The sequence below is a fragment of the Ailuropoda melanoleuca genome, chromosome 10, assembly GCF_002007445.2.
Source record: "Ailuropoda melanoleuca isolate Jingjing chromosome 10, ASM200744v2, whole genome shotgun sequence".
NCBI lineage: Eukaryota > Metazoa > Chordata > Mammalia > Carnivora > Ursidae > Ailuropoda > Ailuropoda melanoleuca.
This window is the reverse complement of record NC_048227.1, coordinates 35,976,889-36,003,265: the sequence shown is the minus strand read 5'-3', so window position 1 is coordinate 36,003,265 and position 26,377 is coordinate 35,976,889. Positions and strand designations below refer to the sequence as shown.

General features: G+C 47.3%; 2 protein-coding genes across 6 annotated transcripts in view; both read left to right on the top strand.

Moving 5' to 3' along the window:
- Nucleotides 1-10,801, top strand: part of ZNF263 (zinc finger protein 263) — a 35,215-nt gene extending 24,414 nt beyond the window's left edge. Inside the window, exons 2-8 of one of the 3 annotated variants that reach the window (XM_034670500.1) lie at nt 3,895-4,101; nt 4,454-4,706; nt 5,561-5,741; nt 6,193-6,266; nt 6,546-6,672; nt 8,158-8,274; nt 8,751-10,801. In XM_034670500.1, coding sequence (XP_034526391.1) covers nt 4,674-4,706; nt 5,561-5,741; nt 6,193-6,266; nt 6,546-6,672; nt 8,158-8,274; nt 8,751-9,919 — 1,701 coding nt within the window. In that variant the 5' untranslated portion in view covers nt 3,895-4,101; nt 4,454-4,673 and the 3' untranslated portion in view covers nt 9,920-10,801. Of the gene's footprint in view, nt 1-3,894; nt 4,707-5,560; nt 5,742-6,192; nt 6,267-6,545; nt 6,673-8,157; nt 8,275-8,750 lie in introns of all 3 variants that reach the window. The other 2 variants (XM_002924895.4, XM_011231919.3) reach the window with 2 other exon arrangements.
- Nucleotides 10,802-20,962: 10,161 nt separating this feature from the next.
- Nucleotides 20,963-26,369, top strand: LOC100478502 (zinc finger protein 75D). Of its 3 annotated transcripts, none has more exons than XM_034670506.1 (6): nt 20,963-21,833; nt 23,016-23,181; nt 23,837-23,928; nt 24,242-24,326; nt 25,391-25,482; nt 25,758-26,369. In XM_034670506.1, exons 1-6 carry the CDS (start codon nt 21,426-21,428, stop codon nt 25,911-25,913), a joined length of 999 nt encoding a protein of 332 aa, XP_034526397.1. In that variant the 5' UTR covers nt 20,963-21,425; the 3' UTR covers nt 25,914-26,369. The 3 variants fall into 3 exon arrangements, with proteins under 3 accessions (XP_034526397.1, XP_034526396.1, XP_034526394.1); XM_034670505.1 differs by having other exon boundaries at nt 20,964-21,833; nt 24,200-24,326; nt 25,800-26,369; XM_034670503.1 differs by having other exon boundaries at nt 20,965-21,833; nt 24,200-24,326.
- The last annotated feature ends 8 nt before the right edge of the window (nt 26,370-26,377 follow it).

Here is a 26,377-nt window from a genome sequence, read left to right as displayed (position 1 = left end):
GAGAGAGAGAGGTAAAAGTAGGAGTTTGGGAACTGTGTCCTGGATTAATTTCAGTTAAGAGACTTTCTTGTTTTTTTTTTTAATATTTTATTTATTTATTTGACAGAGAGAGACAGCCAGCGAGAGAGGGAACACAAGCAGGGGGAGTGGGAGAGGAAGAAGCAGGCTTCTCAGTGGAGCAGGGAGCCCGACGTGGGGCTCGATCCCAGAACCCTGGGATCACGCCCCGAGCCGAAGGCAGATGCTTAACAACTGAGCCACCCAGGCGCCCCTCAGTTAAGAGACTTTCAAATAAAAATTGATATCTGAACTTGGTTGGTGGTGACCAGAAAAGGCTGTCTTTATATGTTTCTTTGAGCTGAAGCCTAGACGTGGATTATCTTGAAGTTAACTGAAACAACTATCTAACAGAGTTTCGGGCAATCGAAAGACAGCTAGTAAAATTGTGTTCATCTCAGTTCCCTGCTATGTTCTACCACTGCTTTCCTTGCTGAGAGCAGCTATAGCTTGCAATCTCTTTCTGTGTCCCTTCCTGCCCCTCCTTACCCCTGACAAAATTTACTGCTCTGCAGTAAAGTGTGGGTTGGTAAATGGTGGTTTATGATCCAAGGAGGAAACATGAGGAAATGTTTAAATATGAGAATTGTGTTTAAATATGAGGAATAGACATGAGAAAAATGTTTAAATATTAACATTACCAAACAATATTAGCAAGTTAGTTTGGTTAATGTTAATCTGAAGGAAAACTTAAATTCTAGAACTTAAATTCTAGAACATTTATCAAAATATAGGAAGTGGAGCAAAATGCCTTATCATGTTCATGGAGAAAGGCAACATGTTTCAGATTAATAAAAATAAGATGCATTTCAAATGAAATGCCATTTAATGTCAATATTTTGTTTATAATTGGATTTCAATGCTAAGAGTAAGATCAAAGAGTAATTTCATACATATAAAGCCAAACCCTGAGCCATAGGTCCCGGGAAATGTGTAGTCCAGTAAAGTGGGATGAAACCAAAGCTGGGAAGAGTGGCAGATAGCAAAGGCTTAGGGTGGCAGAAGCCTGGAGGCCGGGGTATGCTTAGGTGAGAGGCAGGGAAAGCCACATTTCAGACTGATAGGAGCTGCTTATTTGCTACCTCACCAAAGAGCACAGACCAGAGAGTCTTAACGCTGTGTATTTCATCAAATACTGGTTTGAAGACCACACACAGACAACTGCCCCACTTGAGTGCAGGGGAATCTGTAAGACCTAGGTAAGGACTGAAAGCAGCTCCAGAGACAGAATCTAGTGACCATAACAGCTAAGGCCAGGATTAATAGGGGTTCTTTATCTGACATTCAAATTTGTTTTTCTCTGTTATAATAGTCAGGGAGCCACTGACAGCTGAGGACAAGAAAATATGAGAAAGCAGAATCAATAATGGTCGCCAGAGGGCATATTCACTTCCCTGAACACTTTTCACCAAAGACCTAAAATAGTGGTTTTTTTTTTAATTTTTTAAAAGATTTTATTTATTTGAGAGAGAGAGAGAGGCAGCCAGCGAGCTAGGGAACACAAGCAAGGGGAGTGGGAGACAAAGAAGCAGGCTGCCAGCAGAGGAGCCTGATGTGGGTCTCAATCCCAGGACTCCAGGATCAAGCCCTGAGCCAAAGGCAAATGCTTAACAACCAAGCCACCCAGGCATCCCTAAAATAGTGGTTCTTAATCTTTTTCGTGATTTTGAGAACTTGATGAAAGGCATGGGTCTGCTTCCTAGTAAATACACAGGTACATGCAGTTCTGCATACCGTATCAAAAGTTACAAGATCTCCAAATCCGACTATTGTGACCCCCAGAGTAGCCAGTACAGTAGCCACCAGGTGGCACTTAGGAACACAAGCCACATTTTACCATCGCAGTAAGTTCTACTGGACAGTGCTGCTCTATAACTTCATGGACACTAGGTTAAGAACTCCTGCCCCAAATGAGCCTCTGCAGGTCTACTAGCCTGTAACCCCTACTCCCTGTAATATTCCAGCTATTTTCTCTGTCTGAATATAGACAGACCTCAACGAAATGGAGGGATATTACCAGTAATTTTGAATAACTTAGTCCATTTAGCTTCAAGTCCCCATTAATAACCTTTACTTAGGGGTGCCTGGGTGGCTCAGTCAGTTGGGTGTCTGCCTTCGGCTCCGGTCATAATCCCAGGGTTCTGGGATTGAGCCCGGCATGGCTCCCTGGTCAGTGAGAGCCTGCTTCTGCCTTTCCCTCTGTCTCTTCCTCTGCTGCTCCCCCGTTTGTGCTCTGTCAACTAAATAAAATCTTTTACAAAACCCTAAACTTAAATAGCAGATGATTCATTCTTTTCCATCTCAAAGTATGTGTAGTTTTACAAACATTCCCATGTCCCACATCCTGCAATAAAAATCCAAGTGGCTTTTCTGTGAGATAGGGTGAGCCTTCGGGAATTTTGTGCATTAGTGACAGCTAGTATTACATTGAGTTCATCTAGGTGCCAGGTGCCATTCTAAGCGTCCTGCACGTTAGCTCATTTAATCCTCACCCAATGTTACAAGGTGGCGATAGTTTTATTCCCTCAAAACAGATGAGAGAACTGAAGTTTGGGGATTAGTGAGATTAAAGAACTTGTTTGAGATAACGTAGTAAATGCAGGCGAAGTGGTTATTAGGTTAGAATCTGTAGTCTCCTGAAATATGTCGAAAACATGAAAATGGCTTTAGAGGACTCTGAGGTCACATGTCTCAACAAGGGTTTCTGAAATGGACCTATACCTGCCCGCGTGCTCTGCGGCTGCTGAGGCACATTTGCCACAACAGCCGTGCACCTCTTTCCCTCGAGCGGCACAAGAAAAAGCCAAAATACTAAGGACTCTTTACACCCAGTCGTCCAAAGCCGGCCTCTCTGTCCTCACATAACCCTTTACTATTATGGCAGCCTTGAACTTTAGCGACAGACTAGCTGTGTGATCCTGAACAGAGCGTTAACTGACACTCGGGGCTGTTATTCGTTACACAGGGATGATAATAGCGTCTCCGTCCCACAGTTTAGTGTGCTGTCAGCGTCCAGCTGCATCAGGCAGGCGCTTAATAAAAGGTTACTGGTTGTCACGATTCACTCCTACGACGCCTCCATTTCCTGAGTCCACGGTCTTGAATGTCGCTGGAGGAAAGGGAGTTGTTGAGGCGACTCTTGGGGTTTCCTTCCGTTCGCCCCTCGCAGTGAACCTCACAGCCTTCATCACAAGACCTAGGACCTAGTAGGGAGCTGAGTAACGATCCTGCCCTCGTACTGGTGGACAATAAGCGGCACGTCCCGGGTCCCCAGGAGCCCTTGGGGACGTCCAGCCTCCAGGAGCGAGGCCGAGTCAGCAACCCGCGGGCCGCACGGCGGCGGCGCGTAGCTCCCCACCGCCGGCTACCTGCCGCGGGCTCGGGCGCAGGGGCGGGGTGCAGGCGGCGCCACAGACTACGTTTCCCGGCAAGCCCCGCGGCGACGCTGACCCCGGCGGGTCCGCACGCTTTCAGCCCTCCCCGGGCGCCGAATAGGACCCTAGCTTGCGTACTTCCAAGGCAGTTGGGGCCAGGGGACCCTCTCCTGCCGTAACCAGACCGGGAGGTGACTGCCCTTAAATCGGGACAGTGGTTCTCAAACTTGTCTCTGGGGGAAGAGCTTGTTAACAATTCAGATTGCCATCACTCCCCGCATCCCCCCCCCGACACTGATGCACTGGATTTTGCGTGGCTCAGGGGTTTTCACTTTAGCAAGCTTTCCGGGGAATTCTGATCCAGTAGCCCACCGGTCACGCCATCCTTAGGCTTGTTTTCCACTGAACTTACCTGCCCCGCCTCTCGTCTCCAATTGGCCCGTCGGTTGTCCCGCCTCTGCAGGCAAATCTTCCCTTCTGGTTGGTCGGCGGTGAGTCTGTGGCGAGACCTGACCCAATGGGCGCTAGAGTTCGCGGATCGTGACCCGGAAGTTGGTCCCGAGGCTGCGCCGTTGGCTGTGGCCGCCTAACGCGCGCAGGGACTTCCGGCGTGAAGCCGAGCGCCTAGTCTTGCGTGAGACCGCGACGAGCGTAAAAGCGCGGTGTTCAGGTGCTGCCCTGGGGCGGGGGGAGTGGGGGCGTCCTGGCGGTGACGGAACCGGGGTTGGCGCGGCGGCGCCCGTGATCGACTGAGGCCAAGGCGCCGGAGCCGGCTGCGCCCGGGTTGGGGCTGGGCTCTTTGGCCGGGACTTGCAGCCGCGGGGCCCGGGGAGCCTTCCCGGGCGGGCGCAGCGGGTTTCGGGGCCTAGGCCCTCCCGGGGCCTGACGATGGCGTCGGGCCCGGGCTCCCAAGACCGGGAAGGGCTTCTGATAGTGAAACTGGAGGAGGACTGCGCCTGGAGTCAGGAGCTGCCCCCGCCAGATCCAGGGCCCAGCCCTGAGGCCTCCCACTTACGCTTCAGACGGTTCCGCTTCCAAGAGGCCGCTGGGCCCCGGGAAGCCCTCAGCCGGCTCCAGGAGCTTTGCCATGAGTGGCTGCGGCCCGAGTTGCGTACCAAGGAGCAAATCCTGGAGTTGCTGGTATTGGAGCAGTTCCTGACCATCCTGCCCCAGGAGATCCAGAGCAGGGTGCAAGAGCTGCATCCGGAGAGCGGCGAGGAAGCGGTGGCCCTTGTGGAGGACATGCAGAGAGAGCTTGGGAGGCTGAGACTACAGGTGAGAGAAAGAGCGGTCTTATCTGCGGTTTGTTTGGCCCCGAGGACTAGGACATCGCGGCGGCCCTGCTCTCCGTACCTTTACTTGGTCCCCCAGGTAGATTTTATATGGGCAAGGGGTTTTTTCATAGTTTAGTCAGGAAGATTCATTTTCCAGGTTTTCCCCGGAAGGAAGAGTGAGCCGTGAAGAATGCCCTATTTCCACATGGAGGCAGGGGTTCTTCATTAGTGTGAGCCATGGAGTTAATTCGCAGGATTCAAATCCTCACTCTGCCCCTTACCTTTGTGACTTTGGGCAAGTTACTTAATCTCTTTGGGCTTCAGATTTGCCACTGGTAAAGTGAGAATGGTGAAACATCTTTCTAGGGTTGCTTTGAGAGTTGCAGGGAGAGCATCATGCAGTTTTGAGCGTGCTACTGGCCAATAGCGCTTAATGGCTTTTAGCTGTTGTTATGTTAGGTGCGGCAGTCTGGTCTCCTCTGCAGAGCTAGGTCGGGTTACTATTGAATTTAGGAAAACAGTTTGGCAGTGAGGTTCTGAGGGCACTTGCCCCCAGGGTCACCCAAGTTTAACTTATGCAGGAGAGAGGAATAGAAGTATATAGAAAGAGTGGGGGGAGGCAAGAGGAAGTCAGGTGTGTCAGAGAGCTGTGCAGGGAGGGTGTGCCCTCCCCTCCTATTTTCTCCCATGCGTGGGCCATCAGGAAAGCTTTTAGTGTAAACCATCCTCCTCTGTTGCTGGATCCAAAAGGATTGCCAGTGGTTCTCTGTCGAAGGCTTGCCCTCAGAATTCTGTACTCATTTACCTTCCTGTCGGGCCCTGTTGTGATGATGAGTGATGTGGGTTGGTTCCCAGGTCACAAACCATAGGCGGGGAACAGAAGTGCTCTTGGAGGAGCCTTTGCCTCTGGAAACAGCACGAGAGTCACCGAGCTTCAAGTTGGAGCCAATGGAGACTGAGCGAAGCCCTGGCCCCAGGCTGCAGGAGCTGCTAGGCCCCAGCCCCAAAAGAGACCCCCAAGCTGTAAAGGAGAGGGGTGAGGAACAGTCGTCTGGGCAGGTGGGAGGGAGGAGGGGCTTCGGGGTTGCCGCCTGACACCAGCAGGGGGAGTACGGTGCCTAGGTGAGGGAATTTCTGGTCTCAGGGTTCCCAGATGTGGAGTGAAGGACATAAAAGTGGTGACTTGGGTTCTTCTGGGGATGGGAGGCGGGAGGGGGACCTCTACGCCCTTCAGTATGCACAGCAGAGACAGTTCGAGCTTTGAATGATTGAGGGCTCGAATGCTGCAGACCAGCAGGAAAATTGACTGGTGTTCTGTACCCGCACCGCACCATTTTGGATATCGCTTTATTATGCCTCTGTTGCCTTCCTTTGGTCACTGTACAATCCTCAGCAGAGACTGGGTGTTGGGGAATGGATACCGTGTTGTAATAATCCTTGGGTTCCCATTACAAATGCCATTCTCATCATGATTTCTGTCACTTCAGCATTGTCTGCTCCCTGGCTTTCTCTCTTTCCTGCTGAAGGAAACATGGAAGACAAGGAGATGACTGGGCCCCAGGTGATGTGGAAGTTCCCATTGTCTCCCCCCCAGCACCTTTCCCCGCAGTTGCTCTTGTGGGGATGGGGTCTTTTTGCCTCTCAGAGAGGATCCTTTCTCTCTCACAACGCGCAGCCTCCCCGCCTTCTTTATTTCCTGTGCACCTCACTTGTGGGCCTGGCACCCTTCTTCCCCGTGAAATGTGTCCTTGGCACCCTGGGTTTTGCCCCTATAACTCATGACTCTGCTTGAATTGTTCTTGGTGCCTCAGGGGCTAAAGGAGATCTTGTGCTGTTTCAGTTGCCTGAGAGCTTAGAGGACGTGGCTATGTACATCTCCCAGGAGGAGTGGGGGCATCAGGATCCTAGTAAGAGGGCCCACTCCAGGGACACGGTGCAGGAGAGTTATGAGAATGTGGACTCACTGGGTAAGGACTTCTTTTCCAGGGATGAAGACTGAGCTGTTTCTTACCAGGGGCCTTTCCCTTAGCCACTCACCTCCAGGACATAAGTTCTGAGTTTTGCCAGAAGACCTCCCTTTTTCTAAAGCTCCCTGGAAGAGGATCAATTAAACATCTGGCAGGTGGCAAAGTTGGCAAACTTATGGCCCCCAGCTGCCAGAGCTGAAGGCAGGGAGTGTGAGCTTTCATGGACTTCCCAGAGCAGAACAAATCAAATCCACTGACAGCCTCCCCCACCCCCGCATCACACACTCTGGCAGTTCTTGATGCCTTGTAATTTTGAGATGCTTATTCTTCTGACCTCACTTGTATTTTCTATGCTTCATTAGTATTTCTAGGCCCTTCCCCAACATCAGGGGGCACTGGAATATTCCCACTTAGCAGTTATCCCAGCCCTTAAAAATTCAGGAATGGGGGGAGGCCTTTTGGAAATTTGAAAATGATATTTATGTATAAAACAGGATAAGTAAATTAAGATCCATCTATGTGTTGAACTATTATGCAGAGATTAAAAATGAAGCTTGTGAAATATGACAAAAAAACTGATAGTTGGGTCTGGGTGAAGAGTGTACAGGTATTGTATAATTCCTTCAACTTTGGATGCATGGAACGTCTCATAAAAAGTTGTGGGAAGTCTTAAAGTAAAACAATTCTGTGTGTGTTACTATTGATTATCGCTATATTGCCACATGGTAGAAGTGAAACGTACTTTGTTTTCATACATCAGGTGTTTGTAAAGAGAGGCACAGCTGTCAGCTCACTTGCACTAATTCTGCATAGGGGTCGTTGCTGGGTTTGGTTCCCTTCATTGGGACCTTCTCCAGGTTCTCCATCATTGGGCCTGGCTTGGTGCCCTAAGTTGAGCATAGCTTTCAGTGAGTGCTTCATAGGAAAAGAAGTTCGGATCACAAGTTCTTAGAACTAAACTGTTTAAAGTCCACGTTTACTGGGATTGGAGTGAGGTGTTAGTTATAGCATAGCACAGGAATGGTGCTTTTGGGTTTTAACCTCGGTCCTCTCAGAGCCCCAGGTTTCTTTCTCATTGTCCATCATACTATATTTTCTCCTGGAATTGTCTAGTGGAACTCAGTTTTAGTTTATATTTATCTGTGAGAGTCAGGGCTCTTTTATAATACTAAACTAATTCCTCAAGAACTGATCACTCTAATCATGTTCGTTTGATTTAATTACAAAAGTATACATTCTCATCATGATAGGTCCCAAGTACTACAAAAGCGTAAAAAGAAAAAAGCCATAGTCTCCCTCCTCCAGTTTCTTTCTCTGGAGGTGATTCCTGAGAACAGTCGAGTGCACCTTCCGGGTGTTTGCTGTCACACTTACTGTGCCTTCTGTGGCTGTGTCCACTAAGTGCAGGAACAAGATTATCTTTGTTACTTCTGCCTGGTAGAGGAAAATGGTGATGTAGAAATCTGTTTCTTTCATTGTAAACAGAGTCTCAGGTTCCTAGTCAGGAGGCCCTGAGCACCCAGGTGGAACAAGGAGGAAATCCATGGGATCCCAGTGTTCAGACTTGCAAGGAGGGCCTGCGTCCCAGAAGCCCAGCTCCAGGTAAGGAATGAAGATGAGCAGCCTTTCTAGCTAGCCTCCTGCTGTTGGGAGGGAGGCATTTGAGGATTTGGGTGTAGGGCTAGCCCATCACTGCTGCTAGGAAGATACATTGCTTCCTGTGTCTCCACTGCCCATTCCATCCCGGGGTGCAGAATGCAAGGGGGCATTCACCCCTGGGGCCCACCCTAGTCCCAGCTCTGCTCCATGCCACCCATTTCCACAGGGCAGAAACTGGAACTTCAGTTTTAGAGGGAATTGGGGGCCTGTGCAAGGGAAATCAGGACTGGTCTGAGTGAGCACTGGTTCCTGAGAGATGGCCCCACCCTTTTTCCTCTTAGAGTGCACTGTCTACATGGGAAACTGAGGCAGAACCAACCCTTCTGGCCTTCTGACCTACATGGAGTAGCAGATATGTGGGATTTCCTTTTCTGTGGTATAGGAATAACATAGGGGTTTGGTTTCTGTTGCTCTGCCAGGAGAAGAGAAGTTTGAGAACGAGGAAGAAAGTGCTCAGTCCGTTTCCCCTGAGAGCATCCACCCCCAGGCACTGCTGCCTGGCCAGGCCAGAGGGGAGGTGCCCTGGAGTCCTGAGCAGGGAACGCCTCGGGACAGGGCAGAAGGGCACTGGGAGCCTCCCCCAGAGGAAGGGATGGAGCCATCCTTAGTGGGGGCCACAAGTTGCAGAGAACTGGGGCGACCAAAGGAATTGCAGCCGAGGAAGCTCCACTTGTGTCCGTTGTGTGGCAAAAATTTCTCTAACAACTCGAACCTAATTAGGCACCAGAGAATACATGCAGCAGAGAGACTGTGTATGGGTGTGGAGTGTGGTGAAATCTTTGGTGGGAACCCACACTTTCTGTCACTACACAGAGCACACTTGGGAGAGGAGGCCCATAAGTGCCTGGAATGTGGAAAAAGCTTCAGTCAGAATACCCACCTGACTCGCCATCAGCGCACCCACACGGGTGAGAAACCCTATCAATGTACCGTGTGTGGAAAAAGCTTCTCTTGCAACTCAAACCTTCACAGGCACCAGAGGACACATACAGGTGAAAAGCCCTACAAGTGCCCCGAGTGTGGGGAGATCTTTGCTCATAGTTCCAACCTCCTTAGGCACCAAAGGATTCACACAGGAGAGAGACCTTATAAGTGTGCCGAGTGTGGGAAAAGTTTCTCTCGCAGTTCACACCTTGTCATACACGAAAGAACTCACGAGAAAGAGAGGCTTTACCCCTTCTCTGAGTGTGGGGAAGCGGTGAGTGACAGCACCCTCTTTCTTACAAATCATGGAACCCACAAGGCAGAGAAAAAACTCTTTGAATGTTTGACTTGTGGGAAAAGCTTCCGGCAGGGCATGCACCTCACCAGACATCAGAGAACGCACACAGGGGAGAAACCATATAAGTGTAACCTTTGTGGGGAAAACTTCTCGCATAGATCAAACTTAATCAGGCACCAGAGAATTCACACGGGAGAAAAACCCTATACCTGTCATGAGTGTGGAGACAGTTTTTCTCACAGCTCCAATCGGATTCGTCATCTGAGAACCCATACGGGAGAGAGACCCTATAAATGTTCTGAATGTGGAGAGAGCTTTTCTCGGAGTTCACGCCTTATGAGTCACCAGAGAACTCACACGGGATAGAAACAATGGGATTTCTCTTTGGCCCAGATAAGGTGGCATACTCAGAGGGTCCTGTTAAGAGCCGGCATTCTTTGCCCAGCCCACCAAATGATCTGTTTTTAAAGTAATTATTATAAAGATGAACCACGTGGGGGTCACTGTGAGGGAGGTGCAGAGGCAGCAAAGGATTAGTGTAGAGCTAAAACGGAATTCTTTCCGAACTGTTGAGGGTGACAAGTCTTTGAGGTGACCTGTTCAGGGCAGAGTTCTCTATGAAGTCCCTTGTCCCAGGGTGCACCTACTCCCTTGGTATATTTAGCCAGGTTGTGATTTGGGTGCCTTACAGTATCCATTGTCTATCCCAACAACTTTGGGAATCCGTGTGACTTTGTTACTGCTTCCTCACTTGGAATGTTCAGCGGGGGCATTTGGGCTCCTGAGGCCTGGGACCAAGGAAGTATTCTGGGAAACCAGCTCATGGCCACAGAAGACTGGTTGGTGACTTGCAGCTCCCCCAAAAGCCCTGGCTGGGAAGCCAGGGGCCGTCCATGGCAGCCACCACTGCGCCTCTAGGATAGGAGAGCCCATGCACAGGCCAGGCATATAAACGTCACCTCAGACCAAAAGGAACCAGAGAGCTGAGGGAAACAGTAAACTGGAGTTTGCAGTTCAGCGCAGGGACTGGCAGAGGAAACCCGATTCTGAATTAGCTGACATTGCAGAGATGAAGACTCACCCACTTCTGTCCAAGAGAGAAACAGAGCTCTGCGGTCTTCAGAGGGTTCCGCGAAAGCGAGGTTCCCTGGGAGGCTTTGCAAACGTGGCTCCTGGGGAAATTAGGGATCATGCCTTTCCCTGTTGAAAATATGTTTGGATGGTAATAAATATCTTCAGGAAACATGAGCATGTGTGACTCTTCATTGAGGACCTTTAGTCTTGGCCTCCAGTGTTGATTTGTCTCCTGTCTGCTTTGGCCAGAGGACCTGCTTTTTCTGTGGTTGGTCAAAGAAGGTTTGGATGAGGAGGGCTGAGGAGGGCTGAGGTAGGGTGTGGCCCTGGCCGGCTCCAGGCTGGGACTGCTTCGCGGTAACAAAAGGGTCAAGCCCAGTGGCTGCTTGGGGTCGTGTTGTCATAGGGTCTCCTAGAAGGCGTCTTTCCTTTCAGTGGTGGACAGCAGTAAAAATGTCTTTGATTTTTTGTTTAGAATGTTTACTTTCTGTGACAAAGCTGAAGGAAAATCTGGCTCTTCAAAGACAGGACATAACTGAATTATTGCCTGTTAATGGAGGGAAGATACAGGCGAGGGCAAAATTTTTAGGGGGAAAGCTTTGTATTTTAGAATGGGGAATCGGGAATAGGAATTCCAGGATGTGTGTCTGTGAGAAAGAGGTAGACTACCACAGAGCATTCTAGGAGTAGGAAATTCTGATGCCAGGAAAAGGCAGGATTTGGCCCTGGAGGAAGATAGCTAACTGTTCCCTGAGAGAAAAAGGTGGAACATTACCTGGCAACTTGCTATCAAATACAGTAATTTTAAGTGAGGGAAACAACTGTGCATACCCCTCCCCCTATTTCCTTATCAGTCTTATCTCAGCCCTGCCTCAGTGTAGTATGAGTTTGTCCTTGGTTTTCTGAGCCAGTTTTTAAAAATCTTGTTTCTTGGGGCACCTGGGTGGCTCAGTCGGTTAAGCGCCTGCCCTTCAGCTCAAGTGATGATTCCAGGACCCGCATCGGGCTCCTTGCTTGGCAGGGAGCCTGTTTCTCTCCCTCTGCCTGCCGCTCCCCCTGCTTGTGCTCTCACGCTTGCTTGTTCTCTCTCTCTGGCAAATAAAATCTTTAAAAAAAATAAATCTTAGTTTCTTATTTCTCTTCTTTTCTCCACGAGAGGGCAGGGTAGTAAGGGTTTGAAGGGCAGGCGAGAGGGCGAAGATTTGAGAGATTGATTTAGGACCATGGTAGTAGCAGGACAGGACTGGTGTGGCTGCTGATGCCATGAAATGTGTGGGTGACGTCAAGTTGATGTTACTAAGCACTCTTCGGTTAAGACTGCAACTTACGTGGATTGTAAATGTCCTGAGAATGGAAAGCACCCCTCCCTTTCACCCCTTTCCCCCATAGTGTCACCCATGCAGACCTGATAGTGGTCCAACTGCTGTTGCTCCTACTGGGAGGACTGCAGCTTCAGGCTAGAGCAATGAGCGCCCCCAGAAATTCACTCCCTGCATGAAAAAATCTTTCCAATAGGAAGCCCCCCCCCACCCCGGTCAAGCTCCCCTTCTAACAAATTCACAAGCAAAGCTGTTCTTGGCTGTTTCAATGAGACGATTTCACAGAATATTCCATGTAAAACATTTAGTTCAGCCCCTGGCACACAGAAAGTACTCATCTATTGGTGTCATCTGTGGGCAGATAATACTGGCAAGACTGCCTTCTAAGCACCTGCCACTGTGCCACCGACCACACTGGCAGAAATTTCTGTTACTGACAGGCACAAATGGTGATTTCTTTCTTTGCGGTCATATCAGAGAGCAGGTTGAAGGTCCTTACTGCAGGGTCCCGTGAGGTCACTGCAAGGGATGACCCAAGTGTGTGCTTTTTTACATTTGTACTTCAATGCCGTACACACACTTTTTACGTTTATACTTTTACCCACTAGTCCTTGAAAAAGAAACCAGAAGTCTCCAACTGGCTTTTAGGTCAATGGGAGACTGACACTGGGGCAATAAAGACCCTTGCCCCCTCAGGCCAGCTGGGTACAAAGGAGACCTGGGAGATGCGGACTGACCCTCAGCAATAGCCACAGTCCTTGGAGCAAAAGTAGCACAGAAGACCAGCAGAAGGACTCCTGGATGGAGAGTAAGTACCACATGGAAGCATTGTGGAAACACCTGGCAGAGGCAGAGTAAGAGCAGCGGGCCAGACGTCACTGAGGACAAAGCTAGTAAGGCCAGAGTCTGGAAAAAAGTATTAAACAATTTTTTTCTCCAGAAAAAAACATCAGAAATCACTAAGAATTGAAAGGATTTATGGGTCTCAATCTCATAATCTGAAATTTAAGTTTCTGTACCCCCAGCCCTTTTAAGAAGAGTTTACTGTTTGAATTACTGTCAACTGATAGCATTTTGTAAAGTGCAGAATCCACCACCTCTGCTGTAAGACTTGAAATTTTCGTAAATGTTTCACAAACATTTGAAACAACTAAGTCATTAAAAAGTTCTAGCAAATTTATTAGCACTAGGGGTCTAACTTCTTTGGGTGTCAGCAGCTCAAAAATAGTTAAGCTTAATTAAAGCAAAAGTGCATTTATTAGAAAAAATAGAGGTGCATTTATCCTTTTAGCCCTCAATCTAGCTTGCAAACACTTATGATTAAAATTGACTTCCACTGTTGAAAGGGAGACATAACACTTCCTGGTCAAGTAATTTTTACGAAGAAGAGCTATGCGATGCCTCACATAGGTTGTTAGGAGGCAGTGGGATTAGTCTAGGTAAATTCAACAATGAGAAAATGATTAAAAATGGCTCAGAACACCAGCGTATTTGGACAAATCTTCCAGTTAATATCCTCAGTTTATCACTATAATGATCCAGAAGCTGTAGTCAGAAATAAAAACTGGTGACACGCCAGGTTCCTAACCTGCTCTGAGAAGGTGGTCAGATTTCCGCATGCAAGAAAGGGTAGGGAAAGAAAAAACTCTTTTTCAAATCCTGGGGTATGTTTTTGGACATAATGCGGAGTCGTGTTTGCCTCTGTACCCCCACTCTTTCTCGCTCTTCGGGGGGGGGGGTTCAGCCACCGGAACGAGAGTGAGGTGCCTGGGTTTCTCGGAGGAGCTCTAGTCCTGAAAATACGATTTCCAGAACCAAAGATATCGGCACCTTCCTGACGGTCTGACCGTCCGCCTACGCTCCTACCCCATCGAGGACGGCTCCGCGCGAGCCCGGGGAGGAACAAGAGGTGGCGGGACGGGCGCTCGAGAGCCAAGTCCCGACAAACTTCCCCTCACCCTACGCCCAACCGGTTCCTCTGGCAGCCTCTGCTCCCGAACCACGGGAACAGCTAGCGCTGGGCGCCTCCCCACCCTGGCCTCTCTAGCTAACCGGTAGGAACTCAATGGTTGCGCCCGGCCGCACCGCCCTTCGGGCCCACCCCCTTCTCCGCGGCCGCTCTAGCCCGCCAGTAGACACTCTATGGCTGCGCCCGTCCCACGGCCGGCCCGGCACTCGCGCCTTTCCCGTCCTGGCCTCTCTGGCCTGCTTGGCGGGCGCTCTACAGCTGCGCCCGGCCGCGTCCGCTCCTAGGGCCGCTCCCCCTCCCCCGTCCCCGCTCACGCTCCCGCTGCTCCGGCGCACTGGCGGGCGCTCCGCACAGTTCTTGGCTCCAGGGCTGGGCAGGGACATGTGGCCGTAGGCTTCCCTCCCCTCCTCCCCAGCGGACGCCGGCGGCGCTACAACACTCCCCGAAACTTTCCCGGGTCTCTCAGGTATGTGCCTACCCGGGGTCTACACCGGGCCCGGCTCTCGTGGTTCAGCAGGGGACGAGCGCAGACCTGGGTGGTGTGGCCGCGGGAAAAGGGGCGGTTCGAGCGCCGGGAAGGGCGAGCCTGCAGGCCAACCCGACCCGACGCCTGGAGTCCTTGCTTAAATGCAATGGGAAGCCCACGAAGGGATTACAGGGTGAGAGAGGACAAGAAAGGAGACTGATGCAGTTGTCCAAGCAGGGGGTGATGACAGCCGGACCGGGGCACGAACAGCAGGGAGGGAGAAGTGGAGACAAAAGGTGAGCCAGTTAGGACGTAGAACCGACAGAACTTTACGTGGGCCCAGACGGATGTCTGAAATCCTAGGATGACCTAGCATGAAAATCTGGCCCGGACCTGTCTTTCCTGCTTTTCTTTGCCAGCTGCCCCTACAGCAACCATCCAGGGACCTTGCAGCTTCCTAGGGAGATACACTCTCTCACATCGAAGAGCCTGAGCTCTTTGCCTGGACTGCCCTGCCACTGCCCGCACTAAACTTTAAAGCTCAGCTCAGAAGTTACACTTTGACCCTCTTAGATACTTCCCCTGCTCCCCAAACACTCCCAAAGCCTTCTCCACAGTCATCTAGCACTTACACATTGAAAGGTGGTTTGTTTCTATTCTTTTTCTTTCCAATCCAGGTCTGAATGCCCAACACCAGGCTCGGTACCTAGCACGGAAATGCAACGTGAAGCTTCCAGAATCAGTGAATACTTTTCAAAAGGGTGTGACTGCCGTTCTTTTACTCTGGCAGTGTATTACCCATGGCGCGGGGAGGAGGGGGCGGAGGGCGGGGGCGTTTGATGCAATGACTTAAATTAAAAGGAACTGGAGAGCTGTCCAGTAAATTCCTCTCACATTCCCATCAACTTCTTCCACAATGCATCCTACCCTGGGCTCAAGACAAATGCCAACGTTTTATTAATGCCAAGGCCTAAAGCACGTTAAGACAATAATATATAAAAAGTTGTATTTACCAAGTAATCTGCCTATTTTTTAAAAACATAAAATATAACAAAGTGTTAAACTGTCATCGGTCAGTAGATTTTGGGTGCTTTTCATCTTTTAAATATATATCTTCTATAGAAATCAGCATGTAACTTGCATATTAAGAGAGGGGGAAACAGTAGGTGGTACAGATTTAAGAAAGCAGAGCACGTCACACCATTAAACTGAAAACTGAATCTATTCTTATCTTTTTATTTTTTTTATTTTATATATTTTTTAAAAATCTTGTTAAAAATAACCAGAACTAGTCAGCATATAGTTTCTTTGTATATGCTCTGAATGAGATAGAATGTAATGCTTTTCCCACATCCATTCCACCTTAGATAATCTGGGACAATAACTCTTTGTTATTCAGATCCTTGTCTAAAATAGAAACAAAAATGGATTAATGAATGTTTTTATACTTTAAAGAAACAAATTTATTTTTAAATTGTATGCTTTATAAACAGTATATAAATGGGCAGTGCTATGCAAAATGAGGTCAGCTGATAAAAACAATGACAGTTCACAACAGGTCTGCATCATATTTACAGAAATCTTTAAACACAAAATCTAGTTACTAGATGTTGAAGGCATACTGAAGGAATCCTTCATAACACGAGGCCTAGGTTTCAAAAAACTACCAACTCTAGAATGCATTCTACTTTGGAACTGTTTTTTTATTATTTCTTGTTGCATCTCTTTCAGTGTGAAATGGAACCTTTGAAACTCACGTGTGGCATCAACAAAGTCAAGTAGGTAGTCCAAACTCTCTCTGACAGCAGATAACTGAAATTCAGCAGTTTGCTCTTCAGCTCCTCCTCCTTTCTGAACAACTTCCTTTGTAATTCCACTTTTTGTTTTTCTGGGGCTGCCCTTTTCTTCATCATCCCCATTGAACCACACCCTATCATCACCCAGTGTGGTTTCCAATTCCCCACATTTCTCAAGGATTTCTCTGTAATCTCCATCTTCTAAGCCTTGAAGATCATATTCAGGTTCCTTTTTGTAAAGAAGATTTTCCCATGCATTTGCTATGGTTATTTGTTTCACTTCATCCCAACTCTTTGCCCAGTTAAAAATTGCACTTTTTATATTGTAGATTTTAATCTTGGAAACTCCTTTTTCTCCTTTATCTTGCTCATCATCACTTTCTTCAAAAATTACAAGACTCTTTTCAAGTTGCTTCCACCTATAAAGTCGTTTGCAGCTCAAGATCACACCTTGATTCATTGGTTGAATCAAGGTTGAAGTGTTATGGGGAAAGAACATGCATTTTATTCGACCATCCTCACTGGTTAGTGATTCGGCGGAAGGGTGAACTGGAGAACTTTCCAGAAGTAACAAGGCCCTGACATCCTCTTCATGAAATCCTAAAATATTAAGTTGAAAATGCCTGACCTCAGGAACAAAGTTTTGAAAGAACCATTCTGAAAACAGTTCTCTGGTGAACCAAACATCTTTACTAGGCTTATATATCACAGGTAATGTACTTATGTCCTCTTTCACACTTCTGGGCAGCTTTGATTTTCCAGTAATGATTGACTTTAACTTATGAGTTCCATCTGCATTTGCGCATAAAAGAGCAGACAACCGTTCTTTGTTTATTTTCCTCCCAGGCAGGCAGATCTCTTTTCTGCTTGCCTGAATGTTTTCTGGCATTGATTTCCAAAAGAGGTCAGTCTCATCCCCACTGTACAGCTGAGCCAGACTCAGTTTCTCCTCTTTGATAAGCATATACAGTTTTTGTCGAAATGGTTCAACATTTTCTGAAGCTGAACTTAGGACTTGTTCCCCACATACTTTCCGATTCCCAATTGCGTGCCTATTTCGAAATCTAAAAAGCCAACCAGTGCTAGCTTTAAAGTCTGTTCGCCCAAAACACTGTGCGAATCTCTCTGCAGCAGCTTGAAGCTCCACACCTCTAACAGGGATGCCAGCTGAGCGTTTCTGTTGGTACCACATGTAGACTGCGTCATCCACATCACCGTATTTGGCTCCTGTTGTCCTCTTTCTCTTCTCAGCCCCTACTAATGGCATGTCCTGCTTCAGTACAAAGTCCAAAATCAATTTCTTATTCTTTTTAATGTCATAAAATGTTGATTTACTGATTCCAAATTCATCCATTACATTTCTAAGAGATCGTCCAGCTTCAATCCTACTGAGAACCTTCATCTTCTCCTCCAAATTCAGTGTTGTATATTTCCCTCTTTTATTCATACTGAATTTGGTTTCAAACAACCAACAGGAGAAAAAGAGGGAAAAGCCTTACTGAACTGGAAAAAATTAAAAGCAAAAAAAAAAAACTAGCTTAAAGCCCCAAAAGGCACAGGCATTTGTAGCAGAAGGGTAATGGGCTACAAGGGATAAAGGGTCATGACTGAAGTGCTAGTCTACAGACGAAGGTCTTATGAACTCAGAAAGCCACCACTACCGAAGCCCTATCTAGCTGTTGCTCTTGCAAGATACGGCTGATTGGTTCTCAAAACCCCATCCTCCTCCTCCCTTCTTGACAGATAACAGCAGCACTAGTGAAGAATAACAGGAATACCTGCATACTCTCCCTAATGCAACACAGAAAAAGACAACAGGAGGACAGGTGATATGTGTCCACAAGAACAAACCCAGGTGAGAGAAGTCTACATAAAAAGCAGTGCTTGAGAAGGGAGTGTGAAAGCCTCAAAGGCATAGACAGAGTAATCTTGGGTAGCAGGGATGCAGCCTGGTTTCTCCCCTTCCAAAACGATCGGATTTGACCTCACTCCCAGAAAAACAAGGTGGTGCTCTGTCAGTAGTGTTCCCTGCGCAGCAGGCCATCCACCTGGATAAAGAGTCCAAGCTATTCTGACATTGGGATGTCTGGAGAGCTGGCATTCCCGAACAGCTGTTTAGTATCTTTATGTGAAAAAGAAAGTCGGTTCTGTCGTCCATCTGAAGAACTCTCACATCTACTGTACTCAGTGTAGCGTTCTCAAAGACTGAGCTTTAACTTCTTAAGTTTACCAAGGTAATCGCTATGTAAACAGTTGTTAGTGGCATTTTTCCACTCTGGGAGCTTCTTCCTTCTGTACATCTGGTGTATTCTCAAGTGTTATTTTTCACTGACGCTTTTCCATATTTCGGAATTATCAAGTTTCAGAGTCACGGCAGTTCTCAAAGATCAATCCAAAAGTTTTCAAAATATTTTACCATAGTTAAACATTTTTTAAAAGATTTGGCCTTTCATTTTTTGTTCTAAATTTACATTAGAATGTTAAGTAACAGATTTGTTATATTTGAGACTTTATTCGATTTCTCTTCACTGTAGATGTTTCTTAATTTGAAGTAATACTCACTTTTTCACCTGCTTGAAGAAATTTAAAAGATTTCTCTACTAGTGTTTCTGATATTCCTCAGATATTCCTTGCAGGTCCTCCTGGTGATGCCCAATGACATTCCATGTTCTTACAAGTGTCCTACTCTAGGTTAATTTCATTGTTTTTATTCCAGACACACACACTCATGAGAAGTAACAAAAACTGCAACTTTTATCCATTTCAGGTGCTATGAAGAAAGAAAAGTATGTCAGAGAAATGAGGAAAATGATTGGCATTTCACTTATTTTTTTCCTCTCCTATACTGCAGAGCCTAATTGGCTTTCATTCATCCCTCAACTACAAAGAATTATCACAAGCTTCTCATCTAGAAACCCAAAAGAGCCCAGGCTGCTAGTTTTCCTCTAACATTTGTTGCCAGAAATGCCAAATGGTTTGCAGAACACTAAGAGGATCATGAAAATATGATCGTGAATAAAGTGCAGAGCAAATACACAGTAAGATCAAGCAACTTTCTAAAAGGAGCCAAAACTAAGGGAATTATTCAGTGATAACTAATACAAATGGAAAAAGAAAAGAGAGAATTGGTTAGTCAATAGCATTACTAACTTCAGCCAGTCATGCAGCAAAACATTCAGCCTGCTAGGGCAGTTGTGTGGTATCTCAGAATAAATTTCAGGTCTTTGCTGTCATCACTTCCCGGCTGTACATTTATCATTTTTTTTTAGCAGTGCCCAGGCAGGGGAACATGATTTTAAAAGGAAAGTCTTGGGGGGGATGTTGGTGGGCTCCGCAACAAGGGAAAGGTACTCTGGCACAGACTTCAAACTACAAAAATCATTACTGGCCCTCATTTACTCTTCACCAGTTTGTGCCTTCTTCTTGCTTTCACGGGGTCTCTTTCCCCACTTTTTCTCCCCCAACCACCTCCATACCCGTGTCATGAATCAGGCCTGTCAGTCCCATGCAAGGGCACCACTGGCAGAACTTCATTTATTCACGTTAGTACGTTCCAAGTATGTGGTCAGCCTTGGGCCTGATGGTGATGATCTCAATGCTAAGAGCACTACTGTCCTCTGGTTCTGGAAGCCCTGATAGGATTTTTTTGAGGAAACTAAGTCTCAACCTGACTCGGATTCCAAGGAAATGACCCTGCTCTGAAACCTAGTCAGGTGACCTAGGCAGATGCTTATTCTTACCTCCCTTGTGTAATCCTTTGATTTCACTGAGAAAGGATCAGAGAAGCCTAAGAGGATCCCACCTACAAGCAAAAGTAATATAATGGCCTGGTACTTACTGGTCTCCCATTTTCATTCCCACCTTCACCTTACTTCCAGATGAAATGCCCTGGAAAGAAGCTCCCTCAAAAAGCCTCCAGCCATGCTCCAGGTTTACTTTATTAAATGCAGTCTCTTCACTGCCATGCAACGCACCCCGTGAGACGGCTACAAGAACTTATGTTCTCACTGTTCAGTCTTCCTCCAAATGTAGCCCGAATCACACTTAGTGAGAACGTATGGCGGATCTTCTCACACCCCAGTCTTTTCCAGCTTTCCCTCTGCGTGGATGTGGCCCCACTCCGTGCTGCAGACAGATCAGGTTCAAGGTCTTTTACCATTTCGCCAACCGTAAGTCAACTTCCACTTCCATGGACTCCGCAGCGCTCAGCGTAGGGCTCCCCTCTTCCTAGCCTCTGTTATCTACTGGTGGTCACGAAAGTGCCGGGTCCTTTGGCCAGATTCTTTGCAGCAAAGACTATGCCCTGTGCACTCTAGCCCGGCCTGCACGTAGTGGACCTAATACGTAACCCGTTGCCTGGCTAAGGCTGACGCTAGAATCCTGATGAGGAGACGCCGACAACCCGAAATCCCTGGATCCTGAAACGTAGGGTTCACGAACTCTAGCAGAGACTGCAAGGGACACAAGATGGAAAGGGGGTTTCCATCATCCAGGGAGCATGCCGGAGCGGGGACCGAGCGGGAGCCAGACTACAGGGGACCGGAATCCCATACTGGGGGCCGCCGCCCGTCGCTCGTGGGACCCTGGCCGAGCTGCGCCTCCCTGTCCCTGTCAAGGACACTACAAATGGGACCCGTCTCACCGGCTGCAACCTACCTCACCAGGAAAACGTGAACGTTGTGAGGGACGCGCGGCCCAGAGGAGGGAACAAGTCCTCGGGAGGGCGCCGATCCCGACCGGGACGAAAGCCCCGGGAANGCCGCCGCCCGTCGCTCGTGGGACCCTGGCCGATCACTGAGCTGTGCCTTATTTCGAGTGGGTAATTGAAGAAGAAAGGGTCTGGCAGTGGATTCTTTAAAAGAAAAGTAGGGGCACCTGGGTGGCTCAGTGGGTTAATTGGCTGCCTTGGGCCAGGTCGTGATCTCAGGTTCCTGGAATGAAGCCGTGTGTCAGGCTCCCTGCTCACTCCCTCGCTCTCTTTCTCTCAAATAAATAAATAAAATCTTAAAAAAATAAAATAAAAGAAAAGCAAGGCAGGATTTTTCTGTTCCATTTTTCTTGTGTTATGAGTAGTGGGTAGTACAGTTCACGTGACTTTCTTACTGATGTTACTTTTTTTCTCCTCTCGGTGTTTTAGAAAGAAGATCCTTTTATTGATTTTGTCCCAGAGCTGACTGGATCTTATTTGCCACAGGTGGTGTTGGCGGGGTGTCCAACACAGGAGTAAAACTGTTCCTGCGGCAGAATCATGATGGTAGATCTGAAGGTGGCTGACTGTTTGAACCCTCAGGTCAGGGTTCTGTGGGAAAGCATGGGGCCTGTGATAGAGAGTTCCAGTCCCAGTAAGGAGTATACAGCACAAATGGACAGTCTCAGTCCTGAAAGCTGTCGCCAGCACTTCCGGAATTTCTGCTATCACGAAGCAGCAGGACCCCGTGAAATTGTTGGACAACTTCAGGAATTATGCCGTCAGTGGCTGAGGCCAGAGCTCCACTCAAAAGAGCAGATCTTGGAACTACTTGTGCTAGAACAGTTTGTGACCATTCTACCCAGGGACACCCAGAGCCGGATAAGGAAGGACCATCTTCAGAGCATTGAGGAGGCTGTGGCCCTGGTAGAACACTTGCAGAGGGAATCTGGTCCCACGAGGAATGGGGTGAGAGGAAGGATTCCTAATACATTCTATAAAATAGAATACATTCTATGAAATAGAATGAAGGTCGATATGGGTGGGGGCAGTTAATTGAGAAATAAGGTGAATTAGGTCACTGTACTGTTGTAGGACATCTAAGGCAGGACCAGAAACCACAAACCTACAGCAGTAGGCCACAGGTTTTGCAGATCCTTGGCAGATACCTCCCTGGCCTTTGAGAAAGATTGCTTTTGTTCTCTTTAGAGCCAGACTGAATTGAGGGTAGTAGGTCTACTTTGGCTTGTACAAGGACATGGGTTTTGAGCTCCAAATCAATAAAAGGCAGTAAGGAGTTGGAGAGGAAGGGGAGGACTTGAAAAAGAGAGAACACTTAAAATGAAAGTTGAGTGGAGATAATAAAGAGAAGGAAAACCCAAATAATGGGGAAAGAATGCAAAGGGAGAGAAAAGTAGGCATTAGAAAGGGATACAGATTTGAAAATCCTAGCAGAGTAGTGGAGAGAAGAAAGATGTTGAGGGATAGTGTCCTCTGACTCCTAGGTGAGAGCCTCTAAAGTGTTCTCAATGGTTGGTCCTTGGCTCTGCTGGTTAGGGGGGGAGTATGTTTTTAACCAGGTGGCAGAACACCAACTGGCTTCAGGCCTATTGGGAAGAAACAGGGTAGGCATATATTTTATGCCAAAATTTTTTGGAGGGAGGTTGGAGCCAGACTTTCTTCCCCTTTCTTCCATTTCTTTCCTGTTCTGTGAAAACCCTCCCTGTCCATGGGGATAATATGGTTGAGGAGACAACTTCCTTTATTCAACTCCAACCTTTTGAGAAAATGAGGAGACAAAAATAGTAAGGAGGGATCTAAGTGGAGAGAAAGTCTGTCAAAGTGGCATGAGAACACGTGGCCTACGCAGCCCTGCTAGTGATCTAAGCTGGTCTCTATGCAGAGGGGTTGGGCCTGCTGTGTCAGAGAACTAGCAGTAGCCACATTTTTTTCCCTTTTATCCTAATATTTCAGCATTTTGTGGGTAGCTCTCTGTGGAAAATTGGTGGCCTGATACTTTAAGTCTTTCTGTCCTTTCCATCAGTGTCACACACTTCTGACCATCTGGACTGTTCACTTTTTCTTCCTTTTACAATCAACCCCAAAACGAAAAGTGATTTTTGTGGTAACAAAGATGGGGATTATTTCTAGGTTGCAATCGAAGAGCTGAGAGAGGAGGCAGTGGTCTTGGGAGAAACCGCAGAATCCCAGCCAGTGGGCATGGCCCAGGATGAAGAATTCTGGAATACATATCAGGGTCTGCAAGAACAGCTGAACAGGAATACTCAAAAAGAAACTGAGTCTGTATGTGAGAGGGGTAAGGCACATCATAATAATTCCCTTCTATTGGGAGCTGCTAGAGGAATTTGTTCGGCCAGAACATTGTGAGCATTTTCTGGATGCCAGGCTATGTGGATGGGCAAACACAGCCCTGTTAGCAATTATGATGTCCCCTAGGTGGCAGTAGAGTACCAGCTGTGGGTGAACCTGGGAGCTGGCCTAGGGTACAGAAATGTCCTAGCTATAGAACCTTGGTGGTAACCCCATGAACTCTGTTCCTTAGAAAGCATTAACAGAATGTGAACACGCTTCTGTACCAGGAGGAAAATAATAAATGATTAAAAAAAAAACAAAACACAAAACTACATCTCGTATTTTACACTGGATATCCTGAGTACTTCATTTTCGAATATGTTTAATTTTTGCCTTCGAACAATTTACATCATGACAGGAAAATAAGAAGCTTGTCTTTCCTTTATTCACTCATGAAAAACTGGGGAACCTATTCTAGCAACCAGTAGATACTTGGCTCTTATGTATGATGACAAGACCCATTTCAGGGAACTGCACACACTTGCAAGGGTGTCCCGACTCTACCCAAAGAATTGGGATCATCTATATTTCAGAAGTGAGCTAAAGATGTTTATAGGCAGAAGTGAGAGAGATTTTCTCTGTCTCTTTTCCACTTACAGCTGTGCCTGCTCACCAGATCCTAGCCTTTCCTGTGCAGACAAACACCAAAGACCGGACAGTGGCACCCGAGCTCATCTTGCCTGAGTCCCAGGTGAGCTGTGCGATCCAGCTGTTGAGGACCGCCTTTCCCTGCTCCCCAGGACCCACACTGCCCAGCTCACAGGCGTATTAGCTCCAGTGTTCTCCCTGGGGAACTGGGCACCTCTTAGGCTGTTAATGATCCCTTGCTTCTTTCCTTTTTGCCACCTTACTTAAAAACAAAGGTGCTATCAATTCCTGGAGTGCCAGGGTCTACCACGGGCCAGATGGTAGAGCTGCTCTGTAGTGTCAAGTACTGAGCTGAAGCCCATTGTCTTCTTTAGAGCTTGTTGACATTTGAAGACGTGGCCATGTATTTTTCCCAGGAAGAATGGGAGTTACTGGATCCCACTCAGGAGGCCCTCTACAACGATGTAATGCGGGAAAACTATGAGACTGTCATCTCTCTAGGTAAAGAATCTCCCTGTCCCATTGGGTAGAAGTTGAGTGATCTGTCATGTTCTCCTTACTGGGAATGCATTCCTCTGAGAGGCTATGTTCCAATAATGGGTTGTTTCTCAGCTAGATGGTGTGTGGACAGGGGAAAGGTGTGTCCAGATCACCTGGGGAGCTTTGTCCAAGTGCATGTGCTCATTCTTGATGCTAAAATTCTTGATTTCTCCCTCCCTCCTCTCCAAATCTGTTTTTTTACTTTTCACATCTCCATAAAGAGCAGCACCAGGCACCCAATATTTCAGGCCAGATAATTTGCAGTCATTCTTTACCCTGATCTTGCTTTCCTACCCCACTTCTAATCCTGCTCTTGGCTCCACGTGCACGGTATAATCTGAATCCAACGATGTCTCATCCTCTTGAATTGTTAGCATCTTGGTCTAATCCAGGGGAGTGTGTAACCAGGCTCACCTCAGTACTTTCTAACTGGCGCCTTCTGCCAGCGCTTGGAGCCTGCCACAATCTACTTTCCGTGCAACAGCCAAAGTTTTTTAATACTCTGATCATCATATCTTTTTAAAAATCTTAACAATGACTTCTCACTCATTCAGAATAAAATATAAATTCCACACCGAGGTATCCAGGAGCATCCAAGATCTGGCCTCTGTTCATCTGCCACTTGTTTCCTTGTTCAGCCATACTTCTATAAGATGCTACTGTTTCTTGAACTCACCAAGTTAATTTCTGCTTCACCATTTCCATCCCTGGCACACTGGAAAAAGTTCTGCAGTTTTAAACACTTCTGATTTTTGAACAGTTTATGACACATGAGGGAAAAAAAATATCCTTTTATTGCTTTCATTCATGAAACCAAAGACTGACTGTCAACTGTGAAACCTGTTGTAGAGGTTAGTAGATACTCAATTCTTGTTTGTGGTGAGGCCGCTTGTCAGTAACGTAACAGTTTCAAAAGTGTACCATTTCTACTGAAAGAATCAGGATTATCTATAATTTAGAAATGAGCTAAGGATGTTCATAATCAATAGCAAGAGAAATTTCTTCTGGCTCTTTTCCACCCACAGCTGTGCCTGCTCACCAGATCCTAGCCTTTCCTGAGCAGATAATCACCAAAGACCGGACAGTGGCCCCTGAGCTCGTCTTGCCTGAGTCCCAGGTGAGCTGTGCAATCCAGCTATTGAGAGCCGCCTTTCCCTGCTCCCCAGCAACTACATTGCCCTGCAAGTGCTCACGTGTGCCAGTGTTCTTTCTAGAAACTAGGCATCTCCTATTCTGTTGCTGATTCCTTTTGCCTCCTTCCTTTCAATCTTCTCACTTAAAAAATTATCTGCTTTAAATCATTCAGCCTGGCCTGCCATGTAGTTCATGGGCCAGATGGTAGAGCTGCTCTGTAGTGTCAAGTACTGAGCTGAAGCCCATTGTCTTCTTTAGAGCTTGTTGACATTTGAAGACGTGGCCATGTATTTTTCCCAGGAAGAATGGGAGTTACTGGATCCCACTCAGGAGGCCCTCTACAATGATGTAATGCGGGAAAACTATGAGACTGTCATCTCTCTAGGTAAAGAATCTCCCTGTCCCATTGGGTAGAAGTTGAGTGATCTGTCATGTTCTCTGCTTACTGGGATTGCATTCCTCTGAGAGGCTATGTTCCAATAATGGGTTGTTTCTCAGCTAGATGGTGTGTGGACAGGGGAAAGGTGTGTCCAGATCACCTGGGGAGCTTTGTCCAGGTGCACACTCCACATGCTATATAGATTTCTTGATTTATTTTTTCTCTTTCCCCAAATCTATTTTCATGTATCTCTCCTCTCAGTATCATGTCTCTATATCATAGTTAAGAAGGAACGTACAGTCATCCTTTCCTGTGATCTTGCCATCGTACCACATTTTAATACATCACTGTCCTTTTGGCTCCACCTTCACAGTGTAGCCTGAGTGCAGCCGTGTCTCATCTCTTTGTGCTGTTAGCGTCCTGGCTTAAGCCAGCAGCATGTCTAACCAGACTGACCTGGGTACTTTCTGACTGGTGCCCTTGCCTCTTGCCCTCCCAT

Bases quoted from the DNA above. Each gene is read 5' to 3' on its own strand.
- LOC100478502 (XM_034670503.1), top strand. From the start codon at position 21,426: ATGATGGTAGATCTGAAGGTGGCTGACTGTTTGAACCCTCAGGTCAGG. The intron at 24,327-25,390 runs GTAAAGAATCTC...TTCCACCCACAG, and splicing joins TGAGACTGTCATCTCTCTAG to CTGTGCCTGCTCACCAGATC. The intron at 25,483-25,757 runs GTGAGCTGTGCA...TGTCTTCTTTAG, and splicing joins TCGTCTTGCCTGAGTCCCAG to AGCTTGTTGACATTTGAAGA.